At 47.0% G+C, this 27,099-nt stretch overlaps 1 protein-coding gene across 1 annotated transcript in view; it reads left to right on the plus strand.

Annotated features, from left to right (window-relative positions):
* The first annotated feature begins 48 nt into the window (after positions 1–48).
* KNTC1 (kinetochore associated 1) overlaps positions 49–27,099 on the plus strand; it is a 96,507-nt gene continuing 69,456 nt past the window's right edge. The window contains exons 1-3 of the mRNA XM_075273135.1: positions 49–96; positions 21,172–21,320; positions 25,155–25,275. Coding sequence (XP_075129236.1) covers positions 21,189–21,320; positions 25,155–25,275 — 253 coding nt within the window. The 5' untranslated portion in view covers positions 49–96; positions 21,172–21,188. The remainder of the gene's footprint in view (positions 97–21,171; positions 21,321–25,154; positions 25,276–27,099) is intronic.

Here is a 27,099-nt window from a genome sequence, read left to right on the forward strand (position 1 = left end):
GACGTCAGGAACACTAGCAACATTACGTCAGGACTTCCAGCCCGCCAGATTCAAGTATAGGAAGTGTCCGCGCGCTGTGAGGTTGGTGACAAGCGGGTGAGCGAGGAAATGGGGCAGCCGCGGGAGGGAGAGGTGTAATGATGGTGGGTTCACAGCTCAATGTACATGGATATGTGAAGACGTCTTTACACTTCCATTAGTACCATTAGTACTCTCTAGTATTAGGAGCTGTTCTATCCTCTAATAGGTTTACTGACAATAAGCCCAATATATGTCAGCCCTGTGACCATTGCTATGGCCCCCATATGTCCAGTCCCCATCACCTTCATGTATTCCTTCCAGCTTGTGACACTGTGTATAGGGTGACAGCTTTGCATTTGTTCTAATTTCTATATGCTTGAGTATATTCTCTATATTGAGTATATTCGATATTTTGGGGTCTGTTACACAGCTAGGGGCCATCTGTTACATTTATTAATGCGCATCTATCTCCAATATCAAAAAGAGGGACACTTGGGTGGTATATATATGTGTATATGTAATTCCTCACAGCCTAGTTATGATTCTGAGCTGTAATGCCCACCCTTCTGACAGTGGAGGGATAGTGGTGCTGAAACTAATGGCACCAATATCTCTGGCACACGGGAGCATACCGGTAAGCTGACCCTGCTCTGAATTCAACCTCTTTAAAGGTGTTGTCTGGGGAGTATTACTTTAGATACAAGGTCCTGGGGGTTCCAATGATGTCATGACTAGAGATGAGCGAACACTAAAATGTTCGAGGTTCGAAATTCGATTCGAACAGCCGCTCAATGTTCGTGTGTTCGAACGGGTTTCGAACCCCATTATAGTCTATGGGGAACAGATACTCGTTAAGGGGGAAACCCAAATCCGTGTCTGGAGGGTCACCAAGTCCACTATGACACCCCAGGAAATGATGCCAACACCTCTGGAATGACACTGGGACAGCAGGGGAAGCATGTCTGGGGGCATCTAACACACCAAAGACCCTCTATTACCCCAACATCACAGCCTAACAACTACACACTTTACACACTCAATACCACCTCTCTGACAGTAGGAAAACACCTTGAAACATGTGTATTTGGCACTTGCAGTGAGGAGAGCTTGTCACCAGCAGTGAATTTGGCCATTGTAGTAAGTTGAGGTTGGCACCAACATTTGTTTTGAAAATCAGGGTGGATTGAGCCTCTAACCAGCAGAGTTTGGGCAAATTCATGGTGGAGGGAGCCTCTAACCAGCCCAGTTTGGACCAATTAATGGTGGAGGGAGCCTCTAACCAGCCCAGTTTGGACCAATTAATGGTGGAGGGAGCCTCTAACCAGCCCAGTTTGGACCAATTAATGGTGGAGGGAGCCTCTAACCAGCCCAGTTTGGACCAATTAATGGTGGAGGGAGCCTCTAAACAGCCAAGTTTGGACCAATTCATGGTGGAGGGAGCCTCTAAAAACCCCAGTTTGGACCAATTCATGGTGGAGGGAGCCTCTAAAAACCCCAGTTTGGACCAATTCATGGTGGAGGGAGCCTCTAACCAGCCCAGTTTGGGCAAATTCATGGTGGAGGGAGCCTCTAAACAGCCCAGTTTGGGCAAATTCATGGTGGAGGGAGCCTCTAACCAGCCCAGTTTGGACCAATTAATGGTGGAGGGAGCCGCTAAACAGCCCAGTTTGGGCAAATTCATGGTGGAGGGAGCCTCTAAACAGCCCAGTTTGGACCAATTCATGGTGGAGGGAGCCTCTAAAAAACCCAGTTTGGACCAATTCATGGTGGAGGGAGCCTCTAAACAGCCCAGTTTGGGCAAATTCATGGTGGAGGGAGCCTCTAAACAGCCCAGTTTGGGCAAATTCATGGTGGAGGGAGCCTCTAAACAGCCCAGTTTGGGCAAATTCATGGTGGAGGGAGCCTCTAACCAGCCCAGTTTGGACCAATTAATGGTGGAGGGAGCCTCTAAACAGCCAAGTTTTGGGAAATTCATGGTGGAGGGAGCCTCTAACCAGCCCAGTTTGGACCAATTCATGGTGGAGGGAGCCTCTAAACAGCCCAGTTTGGACCAATTAATGGTGGAGGGAGCCTCTAACCACCCCAGTTTGGACCAATTCATGGTGGAGGGAGCCTCTAAACAGCCAAGTTTGGACCAATTCATGGTGGAGGGAGCCTCTAAAAACCCCAGTTTGGACCAATTAATGGTGGAGGGAGCCTCTAACCAGCCCAGTTTGGGCAAATTCATGGTGGAGGGAGCCTCTAAACAGCCCAGTTTGGGCAAATTCATGGTGGAGGGAGCCTCTAAAAAACCCAGTTTGGACCAATTCATGGTGGAGGGAGCCTCTAACCAGCCCAGTTTGGACCAATTAATGGTGGAGGGAGCCTCTAAACAGCCAAGTTTGGACCAATTCATGGTGGAGGGAGCCTCTAAAAACCCCAGTTTGGACCAATTCATGGTGGAGGGAGCCTCTAACCAGCCCAGTTTGGACCAATTAATGGTGGAGGGAGCCTCTAACCAGCCCAGTTTGGACCAATTAATGGTGGAGGGAGCCTCTAACCACCCCAGTTTGGACCAATTCATGGTGGAGGGAGCCTCTAAACAGCCAAGTTTGGACCAATTCATGGTGGAGGGAGCCTCTAAAAACCCCAGTTTGGACCAATTCATGGTGGAGGGAGCCTCTAAAAACCCCAGTTTGGACCAATTCATGGTGGAGGGAGCCTCTAACCAGCCCAGTTTGGGCAAATTCATGGTGGAGGGAGCCTCTAAACAGCCCAGTTTGGGCAAATTCATGGTGGAGGGAGCCTCTAACCAGCCCAGTTTGGACCAATTAATGGTGGAGGGAGCCGCTAAACAGCCCAGTTTGGGCAAATTCATGGTGGAGGGAGCCTCTAAACAGCCCAGTTTGGACCAATTCATGGTGGAGGGAGCCTCTAAAAAACCCAGTTTGGACCAATTCATGGTGGAGGGAGCCTCTAAACAGCCCAGTTTGGGCAAATTCATGGTGGAGGGAGCCTCTAAACAGCCCAGTTTGGGCAAATTCATGGTGGAGGGAGCCTCTAAACAGCCCAGTTTGGGCAAATTCATGGTGGAGGGAGCCTCTAACCAGCCCAGTTTGGACCAATTAATGGTGGAGGGAGCCTCTAAACAGCCAAGTTTTGGGAAATTCATGGTGGAGGGAGCCTCTAACCAGCCCAGTTTGGACCAATTCATGGTGGAGGGAGCCTCTAAACAGCCCAGTTTGGACCAATTAATGGTGGAGGGAGCCTCTAACCACCCCAGTTTGGACCAATTCATGGTGGAGGGAGCCTCTAAACAGCCAAGTTTGGACCAATTCATGGTGGAGGGAGCCTCTAAAAACCCCAGTTTGGACCAATTAATGGTGGAGGGAGCCTCTAACCAGCCCAGTTTGGGCAAATTCATGGTGGAGGGAGCCTCTAAACAGCCCAGTTTGGGCAAATTCATGGTGGAGGGAGCCTCTAAAAAACCCAGTTTGGACCAATTCATGGTGGAGGGAGCCTCTAACCAGCCCAGTTTGGACCAATTAATGGTGGAGGGAGCCTCTAAACAGCCAAGTTTGGACCAATTCATGGTGGAGGGAGCCTCTAAAAACCCCAGTTTGGACCAATTCATGGTGGAGGGAGCCTCTAACCAGCCCAGTTTGGACCAATTAATGGTGGAGGGAGCCTCTAACCAGCCCAGTTTGGACCAATTAATGGTGGAGGGAGCCTCTAACCACCCCAGTTTGGACCAATTCATGGTGGAGGGAGCCTCTAAACAGCCAAGTTTGGACCAATTCATGGTGGAGGGAGCCGCTAAACAGCCCAGTTTGGGCAAATTCATGGTGGAGGGAGCCTCTAAACAGCCCAGTTTGGACCAATTCATGGTGGAGGGAGCCTCTAAAAAACCCAGTTTGGACCAATTCATGGTGGAGGGAGCCTCTAAAAAACCCAGTTTGGACCAATTCATGGTGGAGGGAGCCTCTAACCAGCCCAGTTTGGACCAATTAATGGTGGAGGGAGCCGCTAAACAGCCCAGTTTGGACCAATTCATGGTGGAGGGAGCCTCTAAAAACCCCAGTTTGGACCAATTCATGGTGGAGGGAGCCTCTAAAAAACCCAGTTTGGACCAATTCATGGTGGAGGGAGCCTCTAACCAGCCCAGTTTGGACCAATTAATGGTGGAGGGAGCCTCTAAACAGCCAAGTTTGGACCAATTCATGGTGGAGGGAGCCTCTAAAAACCCCAGTTTGGACCAATTCATGGTGGAGGGAGCCTCTAACCAGCCCAGTTTGGACCAATTAATGGTGGAGGGAGCCTCTAACCAGCCCAGTTTGGACCAATTAATGGTGGAGGGAGCCTCTAACCACCCCAGTTTGGACCAATTCATGGTGGAGGGAGCCTCTAAACAGCCAAGTTTGGACCAATTCATGGTGGAGGGAGCCTCTAAAAACCCCAGTTTGGACCAATTCATGGTGGAGGGAGCCTCTAACCAGCCCAGTTTGGGCAAATTCATGGTGGAGGGAGCCTCTAAACAGCCCAGTTTGGGCAAATTCATGGTGGAGGGAGCCTCTAAAAAACCCAGTTTGGACCAATTCATGGTGGAGGGAGCCTCTAACCAGCCCAGTTTGGACCAATTAATGGTGGAGGGAGCCTCTAAACAGCCAAGTTTGGACCAATTCATGGTGGAGGGAGCCTCTAAAAACCCCAGTTTGGACCAATTCATGGTGGAGGGAGCCTCTAACCAGCCCAGTTTGGACCAATTAATGGTGGAGGGAGCCTCTAAACAGCCAAGTTTTGGGAAATTCATGGTGGAGGGAGCCTCTAACCAGCCCAGTTTGGACCAATTCATGGTGGAGGGAGCCTCTAAACAGCCCAGTTTGGGCAAATTCATGGTGGAGGGAGCCTCTAAAAAACCCAGTTTGGACCAATTCATGGTGGAGGGAGCCTCTAAAAAACCCAGTTTGGACCAATTCATGGTGGAGGGAGCCTCTAACCAGCCCAGTTTGGACCAATTAATGGTGGAGGGAGCCGCTAAACAGCCCAGTTTGGACCAATTCATGGTGGAGGGAGCCTCTAAAAACCCCAGTTTGGACCAATTCATGGTGGAGGGAGCCTCTAAAAAACCCAGTTTGGACCAATTCATGGTGGAGGGAGCCTCTAACCAGCCCAGTTTGGACCAATTCATGGTGGAGGGAGCCTCTAAACAGCCAAGTTTGGACCAATTCATGGTGGAGGGAGCCTCTAAAAACCCCAGTTTGGACCAATTCATGGTGGAGGGAGCCTCTAACCAGCCCAGTTTGGACCAATTAATGGTGGAGGGAGCCTCTAACCAGCCCAGTTTGGACCAATTAATGGTGGAGGGAGCCTCTAACCACCCCAGTTTGGAACAATTCATGGTGGAGGGAGCCTCTAAACAGCCAAGTTTGGACCAATTCATGGTGGAGGGAGCCTCTAAAAACCCCAGTTTGGACCAATTCATGGTGGAGGGAGCCTCTAACCAGCCCAGTTTGGGCAAATTCATGGTGGAGGGAGCCTCTAAACAGCCCAGTTTGGGCAAATTCATGGTGGAGGGAGCCTCTAACCAGCCCAGTTTGGACCAATTCATGGTGGAGGGAGCCGCTAAACAGCCCAGTTTGGGCAAATTCATGGTGGAGGGAGCCTCTAAACAGCCCAGTTTGGACCAATTCATGGTGGAGGGAGCCTCTAAAAACCCCAGTTTGGACCAATTCATGGTGGAGGGAGCCTCTAACCAGCCCAGTTTGGGCAAATTCATGGTGGAGGGAGCCTCTAAACAGCCCAGTTTGGGCAAATTCATGGTGGAGGGAGCCTCTAACCAGCCCAGTTTGGACCAATTAATGGTGGAGGGAGCCGCTAAACAGCCCAGTTTGGGCAAATTCATGGTGGAGGGAGCCTCTAAACAGCCCAGTTTGGACCAATTCATGGTGGAGGGAGCCTCTAAAAAACCCAGTTTGGACCAATTCATGGTGGAGGGAGCCTCTAAACAGCCCAGTTTGGGCAAATTCATGGTGGAGGGAGCCTCTAACCAGCCCAGTTTGGACCAATTAATGGTGGAGGGAGCCTCTAACCAGCCCAGTTTGGACCAATTAATGGTGGAGGGAGCCTCTAACCAGCCCAGTTTGGACCAATTAATGGTGGAGGGAGCCTCTAAACAGCCAAGTTTGGACCAATTCATGGTGGAGGGAGCCTCTAAAAACCCCAGTTTGGACCAATTCATGGTGGAGGGAGCCTCTAAAAACCCCAGTTTGGACCAATTCATGGTGGAGGGAGCCTCTAACCAGCCCAGTTTGGGCAAATTCATGGTGGAGGGAGCCTCTAAACAGCCCAGTTTGGGCAAATTCATGGTGGAGGGAGCCTCTAACCAGCCCAGTTTGGACCAATTAATGGTGGAGGGAGCCGCTAAACAGCCCAGTTTGGGCAAATTCATGGTGGAGGGAGCCTCTAAACAGCCCAGTTTGGACCAATTCATGGTGGAGGGAGCCTCTAAAAAACCCAGTTTGGACCAATTCATGGTGGAGGGAGCCTCTAAACAGCCCAGTTTGGGCAAATTCATGGTGGAGGGAGCCTCTAAACAGCCCAGTTTGGGCAAATTCATGGTGGAGGGAGCCTCTAAACAGCCCAGTTTGGGCAAATTCATGGTGGAGGGAGCCTCTAACCAGCCCAGTTTGGACCAATTAATGGTGGAGGGAGCCTCTAAACAGCCAAGTTTTGGGAAATTCATGGTGGAGGGAGCCTCTAACCAGCCCAGTTTGGACCAATTCATGGTGGAGGGAGCCTCTAAACAGCCCAGTTTGGACCAATTAATGGTGGAGGGAGCCTCTAACCACCCCAGTTTGAACCAATTCATGGTGGAGGGAGCCTCTAAACAGCCAAGTTTGGACCAATTCATGGTGGAGGGAGCCTCTAAAAACCCCAGTTTGGACCAATTCATGGTGGAGGGAGCCTCTAACCAGCCCAGTTTGGGCAAATTCATGGTGGAGGGAGCCTCTAAACAGCCCAGTTTGGGCAAATTCATGGTGGAGGGAGCCTCTAAAAAACCCAGTTTGGACCAATTCATGGTGGAGGGAGCCTCTAACCAGCCCAGTTTGGACCAATTAATGGTGGAGGGAGCCTCTAAACAGCCAAGTTTGGACCAATTCATGGTGGAGGGAGCCTCTAAAAACCCCAGTTTGGACCAATTCATGGTGGAGGGAGCCTCTAACCAGCCCAGTTTGGACCAATTAATGGTGGAGGGAGCCTCTAACCAGCCCAGTTTGGACCAATTAATGGTGGAGGGAGCCTCTAACCACCCCAGTTTGGACCAATTCATGGTGGAGGGAGCCTCTAAACAGCCAAGTTTGGACCAATTCATGGTGGAGGGAGCCGCTAAACAGCCCAGTTTGGGCAAATTCATGGTGGAGGGAGCCTCTAAACAGCCCAGTTTGGACCAATTCATGGTGGAGGGAGCCTCTAAAAAACCCAGTTTGGACCAATTCATGGTGGAGGGAGCCTCTAAAAAACCCAGTTTGGACCAATTCATGGTGGAGGGAGCCTCTAACCAGCCCAGTTTGGACCAATTAATGGTGGAGGGAGCCGCTAAACAGCCCAGTTTGGACCAATTCATGGTGGAGGGAGCCTCTAAAAACCCCAGTTTGGACCAATTCATGGTGGAGGGAGCCTCTAAAAAACCCAGTTTGGACCAATTCATGGTGGAGGGAGCCTCTAACCAGCCCAGTTTGGACCAATTAATGGTGGAGGGAGCCTCTAAACAGGCAAGTTTGGACCAATTCATGGTGGAGGGAGCCTCTAAAAACCCCAGTTTGGACCAATTCATGGTGGAGGGAGCCTCTAACCAGCCCAGTTTGGACCAATTAATGGTGGAGGGAGCCTCTAACCAGCCCAGTTTGGACCAATTAATGGTGGAGGGAGCCTCTAACCACCCCAGTTTGGACCAATTCATGGTGGAGGGAGCCTCTAAACAGCCAAGTTTGGACCAATTCATGGTGGAGGGAGCCTCTAAAAACCCCAGTTTGGACCAATTCATGGTGGAGGGAGCCTCTAACCAGCCCAGTTTGGGCAAATTCATGGTGGAGGGAGCCTCTAAACAGCCCAGTTTGGGCAAATTCATGGTGGAGGGAGCCTCTAAAAAACCCAGTTTGGACCAATTCATGGTGGAGGGAGCCTCTAACCAGCCCAGTTTGGACCAATTAATGGTGGAGGGAGCCTCTAAACAGCCAAGTTTGGACCAATTCATGGTGGAGGGAGCCTCTAAAAACCCCAGTTTGGACCAATTCATGGTGGAGGGAGCCTCTAACCAGCCCAGTTTGGACCAATTAATGGTGGAGGGAGCCTCTAAACAGCCAAGTTTTGGGAAATTCATGGTGGAGGGAGCCTCTAACCAGCCCAGTTTGGACCAATTCATGGTGGAGGGAGCCTCTAAACAGCCCAGTTTGGGCAAATTCATGGTGGAGGGAGCCTCTAAAAAACCCAGTTTGGACCAATTCATGGTGGAGGGAGCCTCTAAAAAACCCAGTTTGGACCAATTCATGGTGGAGGGAGCCTCTAACCAGCCCAGTTTGGACCAATTAATGGTGGAGGGAGCCGCTAAACAGCCCAGTTTGGACCAATTCATGGTGGAGGGAGCCTCTAAAAACCCCAGTTTGGACCAATTCATGGTGGAGGGAGCCTCTAAAAAACCCAGTTTGGACCAATTCATGGTGGAGGGAGCCTCTAACCAGCCCAGTTTGGACCAATTAATGGTGGAGGGAGCCTCTAAACAGCCAAGTTTGGACCAATTCATGGTGGAGGGAGCCTCTAAAAACCCCAGTTTGGACCAATTCATGGTGGAGGGAGCCTCTAACCAGCCCAGTTTGGACCAATTAATGGTGGAGGGAGCCTCTAACCAGCCCAGTTTGGACCAATTAATGGTGGAGGGAGCCTCTAACCACCCCAGTTTGGAACAATTCATGGTGGAGGGAGCCTCTAAACAGCCAAGTTTGGACCAATTCATGGTGGAGGGAGCCTCTAAAAACCCCAGTTTGGACCAATTCATGGTGGAGGGAGCCTCTAACCAGCCCAGTTTGGGCAAATTCATGGTGGAGGGAGCCTCTAAACAGCCCAGTTTGGGCAAATTCATGGTGGAGGGAGCCTCTAACCAGCCCAGTTTGGACCAATTCATGGTGGAGGGAGCCGCTAAACAGCCCAGTTTGGGCAAATTCATGGTGGAGGGAGCCTCTAAACAGCCCAGTTTGGACCAATTCATGGTGGAGGGAGCCTCTAAAAACCCCAGTTTGGACCAATTCATGGTGGAGGGAGCCTCTAACCAGCCCAGTTTGGGCAAATTCATGGTGGAGGGAGCCTCTAAACAGCCCAGTTTGGGCAAATTCATGGTGGAGGGAGCCTCTAACCAGCCCAGTTTGGACCAATTAATGGTGGAGGGAGCCTCTAAACAGCCAAGTTTGGACCAATTCATGGTGGAGGGAGCCGCTAAACAGCCCAGTTTGGGCAAATTCATGGTGGAGGGAGCCTCTAAACAGCCCAGTTTGGACCAATTCATGGTGGAGGGAGCCTCTAAAAAACCCAGTTTGGACCAATTCATGGTGGAGGGAGCCTCTAAAAAACCCAGTTTGGACCAATTCATGGTGGAGGGAGCCTCTAACCAGCCCAGTTTGGACCAATTAATGGTGGAGGGAGCCGCTAAACAGCCCAGTTTGGACCAATTCATGGTGGAGGGAGCCTCTAAAAACCCCAGTTTGGACCAATTCATGGTGGAGGGAGCCTCTAAAAAACCCAGTTTGGACCAATTCATGGTGGAGGGAGCCTCTAACCAGCCCAGTTTGGACCAATTAATGGTGGAGGGAGCCTCTAAACAGCCAAGTTTGGACCAATTCATGGTGGAGGGAGCCTCTAAAAACCCCAGTTTGGACCAATTCATGGTGGAGGGAGCCTCTAACCAGCCCAGTTTGGACCAATTAATGGTGGAGGGAGCCTCTAACCAGCCCAGTTTGGACCAATTAATGGTGGAGGGAGCCTCTAACCACCCCAGTTTGGACCAATTCATGGTGGAGGGAGCCTCTAAACAGCCAAGTTTGGACCAATTCATGGTGGAGGGAGCCTCTAAAAACCCCAGTTTGGACCAATTCATGGTGGAGGGAGCCTCTAACCAGCCCAGTTTGGGCAAATTCATGGTGGAGGGAGCCTCTAAACAGCCCAGTTTGGGCAAATTCATGGTGGAGGGAGCCTCTAAAAAACCCAGTTTGGACCAATTCATGGTGGAGGGAGCCTCTAACCAGCCCAGTTTGGACCAATTAATGGTGGAGGGAGCCTCTAAACAGCCAAGTTTGGACCAATTCATGGTGGAGGGAGCCTCTAAAAACCCCAGTTTGGACCAATTCATGGTGGAGGGAGCCTCTAACCAGCCCAGTTTGGACCAATTAATGGTGGAGGGAGCCTCTAAACAGCCAAGTTTTGGGAAATTCATGGTGGAGGGAGCCTCTAACCAGCCCAGTTTGGACCAATTCATGGTGGAGGGAGCCTCTAAACAGCCCAGTTTGGGCAAATTCATGGTGGAGGGAGCCTCTAAAAAACCCAGTTTGGACCAATTCATGGTGGAGGGAGCCTCTAAAAAACCCAGTTTGGACCAATTCATGGTGGAGGGAGCCTCTAACCAGCCCAGTTTGGACCAATTAATGGTGGAGGGAGCCGCTAAACAGCCCAGTTTGGACCAATTCATGGTGGAGGGAGCCTCTAAAAACCCCAGTTTGGACCAATTCATGGTGGAGGGAGCCTCTAAAAAACCCAGTTTGGACCAATTCATGGTGGAGGGAGCCTCTAACCAGCCCAGTTTGGACCAATTAATGGTGGAGGGAGCCTCTAAACAGCCAAGTTTGGACCAATTCATGGTGGAGGGAGCCTCTAAAAACCCCAGTTTGGACCAATTCATGGTGGAGGGAGCCTCTAACCAGCCCAGTTTGGACCAATTAATGGTGGAGGGAGCCTCTAACCAGCCCAGTTTGGACCAATTAATGGTGGAGGGAGCCTCTAACCACCCCAGTTTGGAACAATTCATGGTGGAGGGAGCCTCTAAACAGCCAAGTTTGGACCAATTCATGGTGGAGGGAGCCTCTAAAAACCCCAGTTTGGACCAATTCATGGTGGAGGGAGCCTCTAACCAGCCCAGTTTGGGCAAATTCATGGTGGAGGGAGCCTCTAAACAGCCCAGTTTGGGCAAATTCATGGTGGAGGGAGCCTCTAACCAGCCCAGTTTGGACCAATTCATGGTGGAGGGAGCCGCTAAACAGCCCAGTTTGGGCAAATTCATGGTGGAGGGAGCCTCTAAACAGCCCAGTTTGGACCAATTCATGGTGGAGGGAGCCTCTAAAAACCCCAGTTTGGACCAATTCATGGTGGAGGGAGCCTCTAACCAGCCCAGTTTGGGCAAATTCATGGTGGAGGGAGCCTCTAAACAGCCCAGTTTGGGCAAATTCATGGTGGAGGGAGCCTCTAACCAGCCCAGTTTGGACCAATTAATGGTGGAGGGAGCCGCTAAACAGCCCAGTTTGGGCAAATTCATGGTGGAGGGAGCCTCTAAACAGCCCAGTTTGGACCAATTCATGGTGGAGGGAGCCTCTAAAAAACCCAGTTTGGACCAATTCATGGTGGAGGGAGCCTCTAAACAGCCCAGTTTGGGCAAATTCATGGTGGAGGGAGCCTCTAAACAGCCCAGTTTGGGCAAATTCATGGTGGAGGGAGCCTCTAACCAGCCCAGTTTGGACCAATTAATGGTGGAGGGAGCCGCTAAACAGCCCAGTTTGGGCAAATTCATGGTGGAGGGAGCCTCTAAACAGCCCAGTTTGGACCAATTCATGGTGGAGGGAGCCTCTAAAAAACCCAGTTTGGACCAATTCATGGTGGAGGGAGCCTCTAAACAGCCCAGTTTGGGCAAATTCATGGTGGAGGGAGCCTCTAAACAGCCCAGTTTGGGCAAATTCATGGTGGAGGGAGCCTCTAACCAGCCCAGTTTGGACCAATTAATGGTGGAGGGAGCCGCTAAACTGCCCAGTTTGGGCAAATTCATGGTGGAGGGAGCCTCTAAACAGCCCAGTTTGGACCAATTCATGGTGGAGGGAGCCTCTAAAAAACCCAGTTTGGACCAATTCATGGTGGAGGGAGCCTCTAAACAGCCCAGTTTGGGCAAATTCATGGTGGAGGGAGCCTCTAACCAGCAGAGTTGTGGGAAAGCAGGGTAGAGGGAGCCTCTAACCAGCAGAGTTGGTGGAAATCAGGGTGGAGGGAGCCTCTAACCAGCAGAGTTGGGGGAAATCATGTTGGAGGGAGCTTAGTATTAGCAGAATTGTGCAACGCTTATGGTGGATGAGTATGAGGATGCGGAGGAATTGGAGAGGTTGAGTACAGACATGGAGTTTCATGTTGGGGTGCTTTACACAGGTGGGCACAAAAATGAAGGCTCTATCCAGTGGTGGTTCATTTTTATCAAAGTGAGCCGGTCGGCACTCTCAGCTGACAGACGGGTGCGCTTGTCAGTGATGATGCCACCGGCTGCACTGAACACCCTCTCAGATAGGACGCTGGCGGAAGGACAGGACAGCACCTCCAAGGCATATAGGGCAAGTTCAAGCCACAGGTCCAACTTCGACACCCAATACGTGTAGGGCGCAGAGGGGTCGGAGAGGACAGGGCTGTGGTCGGAAAGGTATTCCCGCAACATGCGCCTATACTTCTCACGCCTGGTGACACTAGGACCCTCCGTGGCGGCACTTTGGCGAGGGGGTGCCATCAAGGTGTCCCAGACCTTAGACAGTGTGCCCCTCGTTTGTGTGGACCGGTGAGAACTTGGTTGCCTACTGGAGGAACTGCCCTCCCTGCCGCCAACGTCACATGCTGGAAACATCTCCATCATATTCTGCACCAATTGCCTGTGGCAAGCATTGATGCGATTGGCCCTCCCCTCTACCGGAATAAAAGACGAGATGTTGTTTTTATACCGGGGGTCAAGGATAGCAAAGATCCAGTACTGGTTGTCCTCCATGATTTTGACAATACGCTTGTCGGTTGTAAAGCACCCCAACATGAACTCAGCCATGTCTGCCACAGTGTTAGTTGGCATGACTCCTCTGGCCCCACCGGAAAGTTCAATCTCCATTTCCTCCTCATCCTCCATGTCTACCCATCCGCGCTGCAACAATGGGACGATTCGAAGTTGCCCGGAAGCCTCCTGTATCACCATCACATCATCGGACAACTCTTCTTCCTCCTCCTCCTCCTCCTCCTCCTCCTCCATTAAACGCAGTGAAGCGGACAGATGTGTGGACCTACTCTCCAGCTGTGACGGATCGGATGCTATCCCTAACTCCTCTGTGTGATCTGAGTTATCCCTGATGTCAATCAGGGATTCTCTCAGAACACACAAGAGCGGGATTGTAAGGCTCACCATCGCATCCTCAGAGCTCACCCTCCTTGTGGACTCCTCAAAGACCCGTAGGATGTCACAAAGGTCTCTCATCCATGGCCACTCATGGATGTGAAACTGAGGCAGCTGACTTTGTGGCACCCTAGGGTTTTGTAGCTGGTATTCCATCAAAGGTCTCTGCTGCTCAACCACTCTATTCAACATCTGAAACGTTGAGTTCCAGCGTGTGGGGACGTCGCACAAAAGCCGGTGTTGTGGCACATGCAGGCGTTGCTGGAGAGATTTTAAGCTAGCAGCGGCTACTGTCGACTTGCGAAAGTGGGCGCACATGCGCCGCACTTTCACCAGTAGCTCTGGAACATTGGGGTAGCTCTTTAGGAAACGTTGCACCACTAGGTTGAAGACGTGGGCCAGGCATGGAACATGTTGGAGTCCGGCAAGCTCCAGAGCTGCTACCAGGTTCCGGCCGTTATCACAAACGACCATGCCTGGGCCCAGGTGCAGCGGCTCAAACCATATTGCCGTCTCATCGAGGAGGGCATCCCTCACCTCGGAGGCAGTGTGCTGTCTGTCCCCCAAGCTGATCAGCTTCAGCACAGCCTGCTGACGTCTACCAACGCCAGTGCTGCAACGTTTCCAACTCGTAGCTGGGGTCAATCTAACAGCGGAGGAGGAGGCGGAGGAGGAGGCGGTGGCGGAGGAGGAGGCGGTAGAGGAGGAGGAGGAGGGGGGTGTTCTTCTCGTGTCCCTGCCAGGAATGTTAGGCGGGGAGACGAGGTACACCGGGCCAGTTTGGGAAGCAGTCCCAGCCTCAACTACATTCACCCAGTGTGCCGTCAGTGAAATGTAGCGTCCCTGTCCGCATGCACTTGTCCACGCGTCGGTGGTCAAGTGGACCTTTGTGCAAAGCGCGGAACTAAGGGCCCGCCTGATGTTGAGTGACACGTGCTGGTGCAAGGCGGGGACGGCACACCGGGAGAAGTAGTGACGGCTAGGGACGGCATAGCGAGGTGCCGCAGTTGCCATCAGGTCCAGGAAGGCGGGAGTTTCAACAAGCCGGAACGCCAACATCTCCTGGGCCAGCAGTTTAGCGATGTTGGCGTTCAAGGCTTGCGCGTGTGGGTGGTTAGCAGTGTATTTCTGCCGCCGCTCCAATGTCTGAGAGATGGTGGGTTGTTGTAAAGAAACGCCTGATGGTGCCTTTGATGGTGCAGGAGAAGGAGATAAGACAGGACCAGGGGAGGATGAGGTAGAAGTCAACAAAGTGGCGGAGGCAGATGAAGTGGTGTCCTGGCTCGTCCTCTGGAGTGCATCGCCAGCACAGTCAGCAGTGGCAGTGGCAGAGGCAGAGGCAGTGGCAGAGGCAGTGGCAGTGGCGTGAACGGCAGGCGGCCTTTGTCCTGCCGTTGCTGCCTGCCACTGATTCCAGTGCTTGGATTCCAAATGACGGCGCATTGAAGTGGTGGACAGGTTGCTCTTCTCAGAGCCCCTAATCAATTTCGAGAGGCAAATTGTGCAGACAACACTATATCTGTCCTCGGCGCATTCCTTGAAAAAACTCCACACCTTCGAGAAACGTGCCCTCGAGGTGGGAGTTTTTCGGGGCTGGGTACGAACTGGAACATCTTGGGAGATTCCGGGTGTGGCCTGGCTTCGCCTAAGCTGCTGACCTCTGCCTCTGCCTCTAGCTACCCTTTTTGGTGCTGCACTTGCCTCAACATCCACACTACTTTCCCCGCTTGACATCCCCCCTGTCCAGGTCGGGTCAGTGTCCTCATCATCCACCACTTCCTCTTCCAACTCCTGTCTCATCTCCTCCTCCCGCACAATGCGCCGGTCAACTGGATGCCCTGACGGCAACTGCGTCACATCATCGTCGATGAGGGTGGGTTGCTGGTCATCCACCAACAAATCGAACGGAGATGGAGGAGACTCTAGTGTTTGAGCATCTGGACACAGATGCTCCTCTGTTAGGTTCGTGGAATCGTGACGTGGAGAGGCAGGTTGAGGGACAATGAAAGGAGCGGAGAACAGCTCTGGGGAGCAGGGACAGTTTGGGTTATTGTTCTGTAAAGCTTCGGAATTTTGGGAGGAAGGAAGACAAGACTGTTGGGTAATAGGAGGAGAGGAGGCAGAGTCTGACTGGCTGCTGGACAATGTGCTGTAAGCGTTCTCTGACAGCCATTGCAAGACCTGTTCCTGGTTCTCGGGCCTACTAAGGTTTGTACCCTGCAGTTTAGTTAATGTGGCAAGCAACCCTGGCACTGTGGAGTGGCGCAATGCTTGCTGCCCCACAGGAGTAGGCACGGGACGCCCTGTGGCTTCACTGCTACCTTGCTCCCCAGAACCATTCCCCCGACCTCGCCCACGGCCTCGTCCACGTCCCTTTCCGGGAGCCTTGCGCATTTTGAATTCCTAGTTAGAAATTGGCACTTTATACCAGTAGTAAAAATTGTGGGTGCACGTAACCCCAATATATTCTTTGAATTACCAGTCAGAAACTGGCACTATATGGCAGTAGCAAGAAATGAGGGTATTTGTATTCCCAATATATTCTTTGAATTCCCAGTCAGACAATGGCACTGTATACCAGTAGTAAAAATTGTGGGTGCACGTAACCCCAATATATTCTTTGAATTCCCAGTCAGACACTGGCACTATATGGCAGTAGCAAGAAATGAGGGTATTTGTATTCCCAATATATTCTTTGAATTCCCAGTCAGACAATGGCACTGTATACCAGTAGTAAAAATTGTGGGTGCACGTAACCCCAATATATTCTTTGAATTCCCAGTCAGACACTGGCACTATATGGCAGTAGCAAGAAATGAGGGTATTTGTATTCCCAATATATTCTTTGAATTCCCAGTCAGACAATGGCACTGTATACCAGTAGTAAAAATTGTGGGTGCACGTAACCCCAATATATTCTTTGAATTACCAGTCAGAAACTGGCACTATATGGCAGTAGCAAGAAATGAGGGTATTTGTATTCCCAATATATTCTTTGAATTCCCAGTCAGACAATGGCACTGTATACCAGTAGTAAAAATTGTGGGTGCACGTAACCCCAATATATTCTTTGAATTACCAGTCAGAAACTGGCACTATATGGCAGTAGCAAGAAATGAGGGTATTTGTATTCCCAATATATTCTTTGAATTCCCAGTCAGACAATGGCACTGTATACCAGTAGTAAAAATTGTGGGTGCACGTAACCCCAATATATTCTTTGAATTCCCAGTCAGACACTGGCACTATATGGCAGTAGCAAGAAATGAGGGTATTTGTATTCCCAATATATTCTTTGAATTCCCAGTCAGACAATGGCACTGTATACCAGTAGTAAAAATTGTGGGTGCACGTAACCCCAATATATTCTTTGAATTCCCAGTCAGACACTGGCACTATATGGCAGTAGCAAGAAATGAGGGTATTTGTATTCCCAATATATTCTTTGAATTCCCAGTCAGACAATGGCACTGTATACCAGTAGTAAAAATTGTGGGTGCACGTAACCACAATATATTCTTTGAATTACCAGTCAGAAACTGGCACTATATGGCAGTAGTAAGAAATGAGGGTATTTATAACCCCAATATATTCTTTGAATTCCCAGTCAGACAATGGCACTGTATACCAGTAGTAAAAATTGTGGGTGCACGTAACCCCAATATATTCTTTGAATTCCCAGTCAGACACTGGCACTATATGGCAGTAGCAAGAAATGAGGGTATTTATAACCCCAATATATTCTTTGAATTCCCAGTCAGACAATGGCACTGTATACCAGTAGTAAAAATTGTGGGTGCACGTAACCCCAATATATTCTTTGAATTCCCAGTCAGACACTGGCACTATATGGCAGTAGCAAGAAATGAGGGTATTTGTATTCCCAATATATTCTTTGAATTCCCAGTCAGACAATGGCACTGTATACCAGTAGTAAAAATTGTGGGTGCACGTAACCCCAATATATTCTTTGAATTCCCAGTCAGACACTGGCACTATATGGCAGTAGCAAGAAATGAGGGTATTTGTATTCCCAATATATTCTTTGAATTCCCAGTCAGACAATGGCCCTGTATACCAGTAGTAAAAATTGTGGGTGCACGTAACCCCAATATATTCTTTGAATTACCAGTCAGAAACTGGCACTATATGGCAGTAGCAAGAAATGAGGGTATTTGTATTCCCAATATATTCTTTGAATTCCCAGTCAGACAATGGCACTGTATACCAGTAGTAAAAATTGTGGGTGCACGTAACCCCAATATATTCTTTGAATTACCAGTCAGAAACTGGCACTATATGGCAGTAGCAAGAAATGAGGGTATTTGTATTCCCAATATATTCTTTGAATTCCCAGTCAGACAATGGCACTGTATACCAGTAGTAAAAATTGTGGGTGCACGTAACCACAATATATTCTTTGAATTACCAGTCAGAAACTGGCACTATATGGCAGTAGCAAGAAATGAGGGTATTTATAACCCCAATATATTCTTTGAATTCCCAGTCAGACAATGGCACTGTATACCAGTAGTAAAAATTGTGGGTGCACGTAACCACAATATATTCTTTGAATTACCAGTCAGAAACTGGCACTATATGGCAGTAGCAAGAAATGAGGGTATTTATAACCCCAATATATTCTTTGAATTCCCAGTCAGACAATGGCACTGTATACCAGTAGTAAAAATTGTGGGTGCACGTAACCACAATATATTCTTTGAATTACCAGTCAGAAACTGGCACTATATGGCAGTAGCAAGAAATGAGGGTATTTGTATTCCCAATATATTCTTTGAATTCCCAGTCAGACAATGGCACTGTATACCAGTAGTAAAAATTGTGGGTGCACGTAACCCCAATATATTCTTTGAATTCCCAGTCAGACACTGGCACTATATGGCAGTAGCAAGAAATGAGGGTATTTGTATTCCCAATATATTCTTTGAATTCCCAGTCAGACAATGGCACTGTATACCAGTAGTAAAAATTGTGGGTGCACGTAACCCCAATATATTCTTTGAATTCCCAGTCAGACACTGGCACTATATGGCAGTAGCAAGAAATGAGGGTATTTGTATTCCCAATATATTCTTTGAATTCCCAGTCAGACAATGGCACTGTATACCAGTAGTAAAAATTGTGGGTGCACGTAACCCCAATATATTCTTTGAATTCCCAGTCAGACACTGGCACTATATGGCAGTAGCAAGAAATGAGGGTATTTGTATTCCCAATATATTCTTTGAATTCCCAGTCAGACAATGGCACTGTATACCAGTAGTAAAAATTGTGGGTGCACGTAACCCCAATATATTCTTTGAATTCCCAGTCAGACACTGGCACTATATGGCAGTAGCAAGAAATGAGGGTATTTGTATTCCCAATATATTCTTTGAATTCCCAGTCAGACAATGGAACTGTATACCAGTAGTAAAAATTGTGGGTGCACGTAACCCCAATATATTCTTTGAATTCCCAGTCAGACACTGGCACTATATGGCAGTAGCAAGAAATGAGGGTATTTATAACCCCAATATATTCTTTGAATTCCCAGTCAGACAATGGCACTGTATACCAGTAGTAAAAATTGTGGGTGCACGTAACCCCAATATATTCTTTGAATTCCCAGTCAGACACTGGCACTATATGGCAGTAGCAAGAAATGAGGGTATTTGTATTCCCAATATATTCTTTGAATTCCCAGTCAGACAATGGCACTGTATACCAGTAGTAAAAATTGTGGGTGCACGTAACCCCAATATATTCTTTGAATTACCAGTCAGAAACTGGCACTATATGGCAGTAGCAAGAAATGAGGGTATTTATAACCCCAATATATTCTTTGAATTCCCAGTCAGACAATGGCACTGTATACCAGTAGTAAAAATTGTGGGTGCACGTAACCCCAATATATTCTTTGAATTCCCAGTCAGACACTGGCACTATATGGCAGTAGCAAGAAATGAGGGTATTTGTATTCCCAATATATTCTTTGAATTCCCAGTCAGACAATGGCACTGTATACCAGTAGTAAAAATTGTGGGTGCACGTAACCACAATATATTCTTTGAATTACCAGTCAGAAACTGGCACTATATGGCAGTAGCAAGAAATGAGGGTATTTGTATTCCCAATATATTCTTTGAATTCCCAGTGAGACAATGGCACTATATGGCAGTAGTAAAAATTGTGGGTGTATATAGCCCCAATTCTATTGCTAGGGGACTTGCAGGGTATTTCTGGGGTGAAGGTGGGGGGGCACACCGTTGGAACGGGTATCGGGGTATATATCGGGTATACGGGAATACACTGACAGTGTATTCCATTCAGGATCCTGGGAAAGCTGGGTTGCGGCGATTGAGCCCGTCAGTGCCACGTTACACTGACAAGCTTCTCCCTGGAATTTAGCTCTTACAAGAGCTGTTGTGGTTGTCTTCTCCTTCCTATCCTAGCCTGTCCCTGCCTACCCAGAATCTAAGCCCTAGCTAGCTGGACGGAAACCTCCGTCCTCGGTGAATTGCAAGCTCAGAATGACGCGAACCTGGGCGTCGCTGTTCTTTTAAATTAGAGGTCACATGTTTTCGGCAGCCAATGGGTTTTGCCTACTTTTCTCAACGTCACCGGTGTCGTAGTTCCTGTCCCACCTACCCTGCGCTGTTATTGGAGCAAAAAAGGCGCCAGGGAAGGTGGGAGGGGAATCGAGTAATGGCGCACTTTACCACGCGGTGTTCGATTCGATTCGAACATGCCGAACAGCCTAATATCCGATCGAACATGAGTTCGATAGAACACTGTTCGCTCATCTCTAGTCATGACCCCTCGGTCATGTGATCTGAGCCCCTTGGGTCACTTCTCCCCTGATCTCACAGGATTAATTGCTTGTGCTATTTGAACTGACTGACCATAATAAAGCCGATCCCCAGACTATAGAAAATACATTGCTTGATTGCCAGGATATTAATTTATTTTACAATATGCAAATGAGCAAACTGGAGCACCGGGGGCTGCTGCTTTGCTCTCAAGTATTGTGCTCCACACTGCTCTAATACGCTAGCAAGAACACAAGTCCGGGTTGGCCTTGGCACTCAAGGAAGGAAGGTGTATTAGAGCAATGGATCCGTCCTCAGTGCTCCAGATTGTTCTTTTGCAAATTGTGAAATAAATTAATATCTAAGCAAAAGGGATATGGATTTTCATGGAGTAAAAGATAAGTGGTGCACTTCATTCACAAGGAGACGCTAGGGGGCTTTTGGTCCTCTGTTCTCCTAATTGCTGGGGTATCCTGTAGTCAGAACCCCAGGTATCTGACACTTATCCCTGTCCTTAACGGCACAACCTCTTTTATACCTCTATAGATAACACTGCACAACACCCATCATTGCACCAACTGCTGACAACAGATGTTTCTTCTATTCCTTCCCAGATTTTTCCAAGGAGACTCATAGACTTCAATGAGTCTGCTTCAGACTATTGCTGCTTATGACTATGACTATGCTGTAAAGCAAGCCAGTAACAGTGCAGAGGAAAATTTTAGGCCATACGGCAGCTCCTTAGTTACGTACAGAATATTAAAAACATCTACAGTTTGGAAATTAAAACAACATAGAGAAAAGTGACATATTTCTCACTTGTTTTAATAAATAAATATAAAAATGGGGACATTTTCCTTTTTATCTTCGTATATTTTTGCATCATAGATAAAGTTTATAAAAATCATATCTTTACAGGAAAACACAGCATCAATATGTGGAACGATATTGAGCTTTTAGCAAATGATGACACTGGAAGCTGCCGTTTAAACATTGACTCTCGCCAAGAAAGTGGCTCTGCTTTATATCAAGTAGACACGCTACTAAAGATCTCTTCAACTGAAAAAGTAAGTTTTCGCATAATCACAGTGGGATTGATTTACTATTGTAGTTTGGCTAATACTCTGGCTTAAAATGCATATCCTGGTGCTTTTTGATGTACAGTGGGCTTACAAATTACAATGACTTAAGGACACTTTCTGGACTGTTGTCTTGAAATCGGACTCAACATCCAATGAGGTTCATCCAACTAGAGGTTCCAATAAAACACCAAGGTCATTTCACTATTAAAATCCCTGTATTCCTTAAATGCATGCATTGACTAGCTGACTAGTAGTGCCTTTCTACAGAATATTGCAGTAATACATGTTATATAATTCTCTTTACTTTTGAATGAAAACTTACATAATTGACACAGTCTCAATATAGTCTATCACTATATAAAGCGGCAATGAATAGGAAAGTGAATAGAAAATAGTGTCACATTACAGAATTACAAAAGTAGTCTCTATATTCCAACATAAGTGAAAAAGTTACCTACTGAACATACAAGTAAAATTAAAATGAATACATTACAATTTAAATATAAAGACAAGATAGAGAGAGAGAAGAAACAAAACAAGCAATAAACATATTGTAAAGCATTGCTTCTAACATTAGGAATCATACCACGGGCAGGGGAATACCAAAGCAAAGTTACTCATCCCACAGGTTATAATTGCAAACGATATGACTAACCAGGAAAATGTAATTTGTTAATCCATGGGGCCCACACTTTATCGAAATGCGTTTGAGAAGATTAACACTAGCATTACTGATACTCATACAGCATAATTGTGTTAACTCGCCTGATGACCTCTGACATCAGGAGGGTTGGAGTCCTCCATTTCAATGCTACATGAATTATGCTAATATATTTTCATGTTCAGTACATCAGAAGCCTGGTGGTCATAGGTCCAGTAGAAAAACAGGTGCTATGAAGGGCACAGAGTGGCCCAACAATTGCTGAATCATCCTCTATAGTGACTACCAAAGGCATTGAACGAGTGGGCTTGTCCACCAAGTATGGAGAGAATCCCCATTATGCTAAAAAAGAGGAGGACATTGTAGGATATATCTTCAAGTTAGTTTTTTGGGTGTATACTTAGCAGGAATCTGTAAAAGCACGTCATCATCCTAGAAAGTTTTACAGCTTCTAGCAGGTCTTTCTGGATTTCATGTGACTTACTAAATCTGATTTAGGTGTAATCCATTTTATTAAGGTTTTTCAGAATGCAAACATAACAGAACAATAGCACAATTGAAGAAGAAACAAGACCCGGGCGAGCTCAATAATACGTCTTGTATACAAATAGCAATACTAAATCTGATTTAGGATTTACTATATCTGATTTAGTTATCTGATAATTTTTCTCAAAATGGGTTTTCCTAACATACGTTTTTTTGTTTGTTTGTTTTTTTAAACTTGAATAACCAACCATACAAATAGAAGTATCTGCACTGTAGCAGTGACTTCACCCACCTACAATGTGCGCTCTCTTTCAAGATCTGCACCATTACATTTTCATCTTGACCAGAATGGGTTGTCCTTACTATGAAGCATGTGACTGCTTGCTTACTAGTAAAAACTACATTTTCCTGGTATAATTTATGCACTGCACACATTCTCTCTGTTAGCATGGCACATGTATGGTTATGTAGCCCTTATATAATAAGCAGCTATAGGAAAGGGAACAAAACAAACTGGGCATGCTCAATGAAGATGAACTACAAGTCACTAGTAGAGATAGGGAGATTTCATTGGGCTTTTTCAAGTGACATATACACTTCAGCTAATCGCTTTTAGTACATGATTGGTATTTTGTAATTAACTTATTTTTGTTTGAAATATGATTGTTATTGTGGAAATACCCCTTTAATGTTCATTTCTTTATATATTTTGTACTAGTCTGTGATCTTGGGAATCAATTATTAGTTTTCCAATTAAGTTTTGGTCTCAAGTTACAGTGGTTTTAAAGGGGTTCTATCACTAGGAAAAGTCATTTTTAACTAATCACACCTTTGCATAGCCCTTAAAAAGTCTATTTCACACCTACCTTTTGTATGTAGATTGCCTCACTGATTTCTGAATAAGTCCGTTTATTTATTCATATGCTAATTAGACTAGTGCACGATAGATGGTGCACACCTCTCCTATTGTCTTCTATGGGAGACGGCTCCTGCTGCTGCTGCTGATGACTCGCTTCCTGTTTGCATAGAAGATAATGGGAGAGAGGAGGCTGCTGGGAACTTCCTGTACTGGCTGGAGGCTCATTAGCAACATCCATGCCCCCCCAATCCCAACCCGTACTCCTTTTCTTACATTTAGATGTTGGCACGGCTCCTGTGATCTCTGGTGTGTGTCAGCCAGGAGCCTATTGAAGGCTCCCATGCTGTCGAAGGAAAATAACTATAGAGGATTGCCTGTATACATTGATTCTTTTTCTTTTTTTATATGTCCTACCCACTGGCTAACATGGTAAAAAGACATACATTGATTCTGACATTATAATACAGTTGTATTACAGTCAGGGCCTGGGACATTAGGGGCCTGGCAGGCTCCTGAAGGGTTTTTTTTTTTCTTCCAATAAATAGGCCGTTACTTGCTGGAGTAAACCCAGCAGGTAACAGGCCGTATTTACTTACTGTTCCCTGCTCCTGTGGTCCTGCGAACCCCAATAAACACTACCATCCATATACTCTGGGGTCCTTTCAGACCCTGGAGTATAATGATTGGAGACCCAGGGGAGGCTAGGGAACATAAAACCCTCACACTTGCCGCCTATGCTTCGGCATCCTCCAGGCACCTAGTGGACTATTTGGTGACATCACGGATGTCACGTGGGCCAGGCAGGTGTCATTATGCTGAAAGTAGGAGGAAGTGCGCCAGAGCCAGGGAGATGTAAGTAACAGTATGTTTTATATTTGTATCCTCCCCTGGGTCTCCAATTACTGTACTCTGGAGTCTGAAAAGCCTATACAATTTAGTCATGATGGGCGTACCTACAGTAGAAATATCCTAATCCCAACTGTATTTTCAACCAGTGCTATCTTTGGAGATGATAAAGGTAGAACTGTGACCATAGTCTCTTATGAAAGATCTGACTCTCCTATTTCATATGAGTCTTTTTGTCATTTGAAAGATGAGATTCTTCTCTTTCAAACAATACCAAAAGCTAGTTTGTTCTACTGTACACAGGGAGAAGCAAGGGAAAGAATAGAGATGCAGGATTCCATTGATAGGTGGCAAAATTTGTCAATAAAGTATGTTACACAATTTATTAATGACTTAAATCCTGCCAGAAAGTCAAAAGTTTTCCAAAGTTTAGTTATAGTTTAAGAGAATACTCTAGTGATCCAGTTAGTAGAAATAGTTGTCTTCTCACAGTGTCTTTCCTTATCCTACTTTCACCTTCCTGCAGATTCTTTTGAGGACTACCATGGGACTTAAGATTCATCAGTCTTTACACCTGTTCATCTGCAGTTTCCCTGTCACCCCTCTCTCAAATACTACCAATTGTTTAAACCCCCCCCCCCTCCCTCCACCACCATCTCACAATCAGGTCACTATGTCCCAGGTACCTTCTTCAGTGGTATCAGCAGAAGTTGGTATAGCGTCAAGAATTTTCTGATCCTGAAATCTTGGAGAGTTGACATGATCCTGAAGTCCTGGAGGGTTCATTTTATTATTATCTTTGCATTGTTTTTCCGAAACATGAACTAGACACCGGTGACACAATCAGCAATGTCATATTTTGAATCTACTTCAGTTACTGCCTTGTGTAGCTAAAATAAATGCTATAGTGTAGCAATGTGCTGTGGATCAAACATGTTTATTTACTGACTCTACCTTTTTCTTTAAGGTTTCCTTTAACCCAAAGCTTTATGCTTGCAATACAAGTGAAGGATGTATTATTGTTGCAGACAAATCTGTATGTCTTCTTGACAGCATTTGCCAATCTCTCTTGCTTCAGCTGCAGTTTGGTAAGTCATTAATGGTATATAGAAAATATGGATAGCATAGCCTTCATTTCTACTTATTTACTGTGTATAAATAAAATAACACACCCAGATAAATAGACATGTTGGATTAGTTTGCTTCAGTATATTAAAGGGTTTCTCCAGGATTTTGGCCTTTATGGCCTATCTTTATTTTATAACACCATGATATCCCATAGCACTTTAGAGATAATGTCAACACTGATCTATAGAGGATTCACAATCTAAATTCCCTATCAGTATATCTTTGGGGTGTGTTAGAAAACCGGAGGAAGCCCACGCACATGGAGCGAACATACAGATTCATGCAGATGTTGTCCTTGGCTGGATTCAAAACTACAACTCCAGGGACGGAAACAGCTCTGGTCCCTGTATAGTGGCTGAGCACTGGTGCTGCAGCACAGCTCTTGAAGCCCCTGCAGATATTTATGTAGTTGGGCCATAAAGCCTTACATTTTTCAAATCCCCTGTAAGGTAAAGCAAAGATCATTTCAAAGGATCAGTATTGTCTTAAAGTTTTAGCCACGGAGTGGAAAATGCTCTAAAGAAAGAATGATTTTAAAATTAGAGGTGCTAATACTTTATTTTGGTCAATTAAATCATTTTAAGGGATTCCATCATTAAAAAGCAATTTTTTGTCCTTAACAATGTAGGAATAGCCTTAAGAAAGGCTATTCTTCTCCTACCTTTAAATGTCTTCTCCGCGCTGCCGTTCGGTATAAATCTTGGTTTTCTTCTGTATGCAAATGAGTACTCTGGCAGCACTGGGGGCAGTCCTCAGCACTCAAATAACACTGGGGGGCGTCCACAATGCTGCGAAAGAAATCTCCAGCGCTGCCTCTGTCTTCGTCTGGAATGGGCTTTCCCTGCATCTTCTTCTGGTGTTGGCTTCAAACTTCTAGGCATGCGCAGTCGGCTCGGCCGTCAGGCCTCGGGCAGAGCCGACTGCGCACTCCCGCGGCAATTTCCCGTGACTAGAGAAAGTACCTAATGTTGCCTGGTTATAAGACGTGGGTGCAAAGGATTCCACCAAGTCAGGAAGATGTTGCCAGCAGTTGCTGCCCCTCTTCAAGAGTTATGACTGAAAATTTGCTGAAAAACCTAAGATGTAATGAGGAAAGATTTATCTAAAGTAGTGCAAAAGTAAAATGAGGGAGTCGTTCATAGCAACCAATCTGTCCACGACCCCTTTGAAAATAAAAGTATGTTTTAAGGTCTTTGATGTGGAATCCAGTAATGCTATATTTGCTTTTGTGAATTTGTACCGAAAGGTAGGTACTGGAGATCTGAAGCATAGGCTAAAATGTTTGCAAGCACTTGAGTTATTTATGTGCCAAATTTGGTGCAGATCAATCCAACGGTTTGGCTGTGCATGAAGAACAGACATCAGACAACAGAAATTAATTTACAGATTTATGTGTATACACATACTCAAACAGGTTTTCCAGGAATAAAAACATTTCTCCAAAAAGGTCTGTTAGTGCTATTAATCGGTTAATAAGCGCAACCAAATACCTTTAGCAGTGTCTTGAGTGATTTCTGGGTTTCTCTAGGAGCTCCTGGCATCTTCTGCATTTGTATAAATATTTAGCTTCCTTTTCTGCTTTCCTGCAGCGACCATGATACCTTGCACTATACTCAGAGCTGACTCGTACTACCTCCCCCTCTCCCTCTGTTATACCCCCTCCTTGTCTCCGTGGCTAGCTTCCCCACTACTAGCCCTTCCCAACTAACTCAACCCACTCCATCATACTTACCTGTCTTCCTGTCTGGATCTTCTGGTCATGGGACATCACTTCCTTCTGTGGG

The sequence above is a fragment of the Leptodactylus fuscus genome, chromosome 1, assembly GCF_031893055.1.
Source record: "Leptodactylus fuscus isolate aLepFus1 chromosome 1, aLepFus1.hap2, whole genome shotgun sequence".
Classification (NCBI taxonomy): domain Eukaryota; kingdom Metazoa; phylum Chordata; class Amphibia; order Anura; family Leptodactylidae; genus Leptodactylus; species Leptodactylus fuscus.